The sequence below is a fragment of the Sciurus carolinensis genome, chromosome 12 (assembly GCF_902686445.1).
Source record: "Sciurus carolinensis chromosome 12, mSciCar1.2, whole genome shotgun sequence".
In the NCBI taxonomy this organism is placed as follows: domain Eukaryota; kingdom Metazoa; phylum Chordata; class Mammalia; order Rodentia; family Sciuridae; genus Sciurus; species Sciurus carolinensis.
In genome coordinates this window covers 49,147,020-49,151,321 of record NC_062224.1, presented here as the reverse complement: position 1 = coordinate 49,151,321, position 4,302 = coordinate 49,147,020, and the positions used below count along the sequence as shown (strand labels likewise).

At 37.3% G+C, this 4,302-nt stretch overlaps 1 protein-coding gene across 1 annotated transcript; it reads left to right on the top strand.

Moving 5' to 3' along the window:
• The first annotated feature begins 601 nt into the window (after positions 1–601).
• On the top strand, positions 602–1,492 carry LOC124962249 (microtubule-associated protein RP/EB family member 1-like). The gene is given in 3 exon segments (XM_047521454.1): positions 602–926; positions 929–978; positions 980–1,492. Coding segments are annotated over 3 exon segments (804 nt in total). The 3' UTR covers positions 1,409–1,492.
• Positions 1,493–4,302: the final 2,810 nt, after the last annotated feature.

Sequence of the window (4,302 nt, the reverse complement as noted above, 5' to 3'; positions counted from 1 at the left end):
GAGAGACATGCTGTGTCTATGGATTGAAAAGTTAATAGTGTTGAGTTTTTCCCCAATTTTTCCCAATCTACTTTCAAGGTAAATCTAATAAAAAAAAAACCAGCAGGATTTTTATAGAAATTGACAAGTGAACTAAAATACACATGGGAAGGGAAAAGAAGTAGACAAAATAATTGTGAAAAAGAAAAAATTGGCATATTCAAATTAACCAATTTCAAGACTTACTGCAAAGTTACCATAATAAAGAGTGTGTAATATTAGAAAAAGAATACATATAGATAAAAAAAAAAAAAAAAAAAACAGAATAGGTTGCCTAGAAATAGGCTCATTTGATATAGACCACTAATTTGGTACAGAAATGCTAAGGTCATTCAATGGAAAAAAGCATTACCTTTAAAACAAACCACTGGAAAAATTAGATATCCTTACTCTAAAAATAAAACTTACCTGATTCATATCTCATGCTATATATAAATAATATCTTAAAATAAATTATTGACCTAAAGACAAAAATCTAAAACTATAAAACTTTTAATAGAAATATAGGAGAAGAACCAGAGCCGGGCACAGGCAGTGGAAGCGGTTCCTCCGAGAGCTGAAGATGGCAGTGAACGTATACTTGACATCAGTCACCAGTGATAACCTAAGTCAACATGACATGCTGGCCTGGATCAATGAGTCTCTCCAGTTGAATCTGACAAAGATCGAACAGTTGTGCCCAGGAGCTACCTATTGTCAGTTTATGGACATGCTGTTCCCTGGCTCTGTTGCCTTGAAGAAAGTGAAGTTCCAAGCTAAACTAGAACATGAATATATCCAGAACTTCAAAATACTACAAGCAGGTTTTAAGAGGATGGGAGGTGACAAAATAATTCCCGTGGATAAATTAGTAAAAGGAAAATTTCAGGATAATTTTGAATTCATGCAGTGTTCAAGAAGTTTTTTGATGCAAACTATGATGGAAAAGACTATGACCCTTGTAGCTGCCAGACAAGGTCAAGAAACTGCAGTTGCTCCCTCCCTCGTTGCTCCAGCTCTGAATAAACCAAAGAAACCTCTCAGCTTGAGCAGTGCAGCTCCACAGAGACCCATTTCAACACAGAGAACTACTGCAACTCCTAAGGCTGGACCAGGGGTGGTGCGTAAGAATCCTGGTGTGGGCAATGGGGATGATGAAGCAGCTGAATTGATGCAGCGGGTCAACGTGTTGAAACTTACTGTTGAAGAGTTGGAGAAGGACAGAGATTTCTACTTTGGAAAGCTACGGAACATTGAATTGATTTGCCAGGAGAATGAGGGGGAAAACGACCCTATGTTGCAGGGGATTGTAGACATTCTCTATGCCACAGACAAAGGCTTTGTGATACCTGATGAAGGGGGCCCACAGGAGGAACAAGAAGAGTATTAACAGCCTGAACCAGCAGAGTAACATCCGAATTCTTCACTCCAAATCATGTGCTTAACTGTAAAATACTCCTTTTTATTATTCTTAGAGGATTCACTGGTTTCTTTTCATAAGCAAAAAGTACCTCTTTTTAAAAATTGCACTTTGCAGAAGTTTCACTCCTTTACCAATACATTTGAGTTAGGAGCTTTTACCTTGTAGCAGAGCAGTATTAACATCTAGTTCGTTCACCTGGGGAACAAAGAGGCTGACCATGGGGCTCCCATGTGGCTGCTGGTCACACTGATTGCTGGAGAAGGTATTTTTATGTAATACACTAAGGTGGCGACTTCAGTAAAGACTGAATTGAGTTTTAAGCTAATGTGAAATCTTGGCAGAGAACATTTTAATAAAATGAATGCCTTAAGAGTATTTAAAATATGCTTCCATATTTCAAAATATAAAATGTAACTTGACAGGAGATTTTATGTGTCTGACATTCTATCTGGGAAGGAAGGACCAGACCTCAGAACCTTTGGAAACTGCTGTCACAGGCCTTGAAGTGTTGCTTAAATCCCCACAGGCCTAGGCTTTGTCCCAAAAGCAAAGTTTAAGAAGTTACTCTGTAAAGCCATTTGGTGTCCTTGACCAATCACATCCCCGCTAAATACAAACAGCTTGGTTGCCTGGATGAATAGAAGGTGTTTAAGCCCTGAGATGTTTGAGGTGAAGAGCATTTCATTGAGTTTCTCTGATGATTTTTCCATTTATTCCTGAAATTCCTGTGTATTGAGTTTTTGAAAAATGAGGTGTGTCCATTTTTTTAATCTAATAACTACTTTTGGAGAATTGCCCCCATCTCTGGGATTTGGATGGGTTTCTGTCCTGTTTTACTATCTTAAGTTTACATTTAACATGTTTCTTTTCTCTGCTCCCCTTGCCCACTGGGAACTCCTCTTTGGCTCCTTAAGTTTGCTGCTTAGCATTGGAAGTAAAGCAGGCAGGTGATCATGCTGCAAGCTCTTGCTGGACCTCTAGTAAAGGGAGTGATCAGTGAAGGTCATCGTGATCTTGGGATCTACAAGGCTGGGGTGTTTTCGGCATCTGCTGTCCACGGCTCTCCACTGTTATCTGAATACTTTGCCAGTGCACTAATCTCTTTGGAGATAAAATTCACTAGTATGTTACTAAATGTAAATTTCTTTTGCAGAAAATACAGTACCATGTCTGAATTAATTATTAATATTTAAAATATTTCATTCCTTAATTCTCCCTCGTTTGCTTTGCCCATGGCCTATTCAGTCCCCTTGTTTGGCAGAATTCTGCAAAATGTATGTTACCCACTACTGAGGTTGTTCAACCTCCTGATGTGTTTGTATTGATTTGTTTATGGTGGTAGCTTGTCCTAAAATGTGTGTAGAAAACAGGTATTTTATGATAAAATTGCTGTGTAGTGCATGCTCTGTATGGAATTCAGAGGAAAACCCAGACTCATTGATTAACAATGCCAAAAACTGCAAGTAACTAGTCATTGTTCAAATGGCAGTGGTGCTATTTCTCTTTTGTGGCCTTTTAGATTTTTGTTGCCCTAAAATTCCATTTTTGTTGGGAACCCATTTTCCACCTGGTCTTTCTTGACAGGGTTTTTTTCTACTTTTAAACAGTTTCTAAATAAAATTCTGTATTTCAAGGAAGAAAAAAAAAAAAAGAAAAGAAATATAGGAGCATATCTACATGACCTTGGGTACACAAAGATTTCTTACATATGGCATAAATGCATGATTTATAAAAATAGAAATAATATATGGGACTTGAAAATAAAAACTTCTGCTATTCTAAAGGTACTGTTATTAAACAAAACAACAAACCTGGGAGAAGATATTTGCAAGACATAAATTTGATAAGTAATTTGTATCAGAATACATAAAATCACTCAACTGGAAAAGAAAAATGAAATTAGTGTGTTTAACTCATTTAATTTCTACTTTGTTATATAGTTTACATAGTTAATTATGGTGGGTGTTGTTTTTCTTACTGCTTAAATGTAACCTGGACTGAATCTTGAGCCCAGGATCATAGAAATCAAGCTTAGGCCAAGAGACTGAGACTTTAAATGTGATGGTGTCTTTGAATCAGTCTTCAAAACAACCTCACTCAGAAGGATGCACTGGAGTTGTTCCCAGCCAGATGCTCGGGAACACCTGGGAGAAGCAGGGCAGAGCTACTTTCCTTTCTGGAGGTTCTTGACTTTTCCAGGTTCCAGAGGCTGCCTCCATTCCTTGGCTGGTGGTTGCATTCCTCCATCTTTCTGCCTAGGAATATCTTATCTTACTATTTGTTTCATTGCTATATCTTGCTCCACAGCCAGGAAAGTTCTCTGCTTTAAAATCCTGTGATTAGACTGTGCCCGCACAGATAATCCAGAGTAGTCTCTCCACATCTAAGTCCTTTACCTTAGTAACATCTTCAGTAACAGGTTGTAACAATTAAGATGAGAGCATATTGTCACACGCTCTGACAATTAGGATGAGGGCATATTGGGGGACATTATTCTGCCTATCAAAGCTTTAAAATAAAGAGCAAAACACTGATTAAATATTTTGCAATGGGTGGACCAGGATGACAAATTCTGAACACATTAGTGAATTTTACTATCACAAAAAATAGGAGTCAATCATTAAGTACCTCTTGATATAATAAATTTAAAATTCACAAGCCTACCTTGTAAAAACAACAACAACACACATACACGCAGAACCAAGCACCCCTCTGACTAAATTTATCTTATCTTTATAAAAGGGTCAGAGGAAAATGTTAAATGCAATAGAGATAAAATCAGCAAAACCCAAAATGTGGAAAACTAGCTCTGCAAGATGAATTACCTGTTTCTTTTAAACAAATAAATTGCAAAAGAAAAA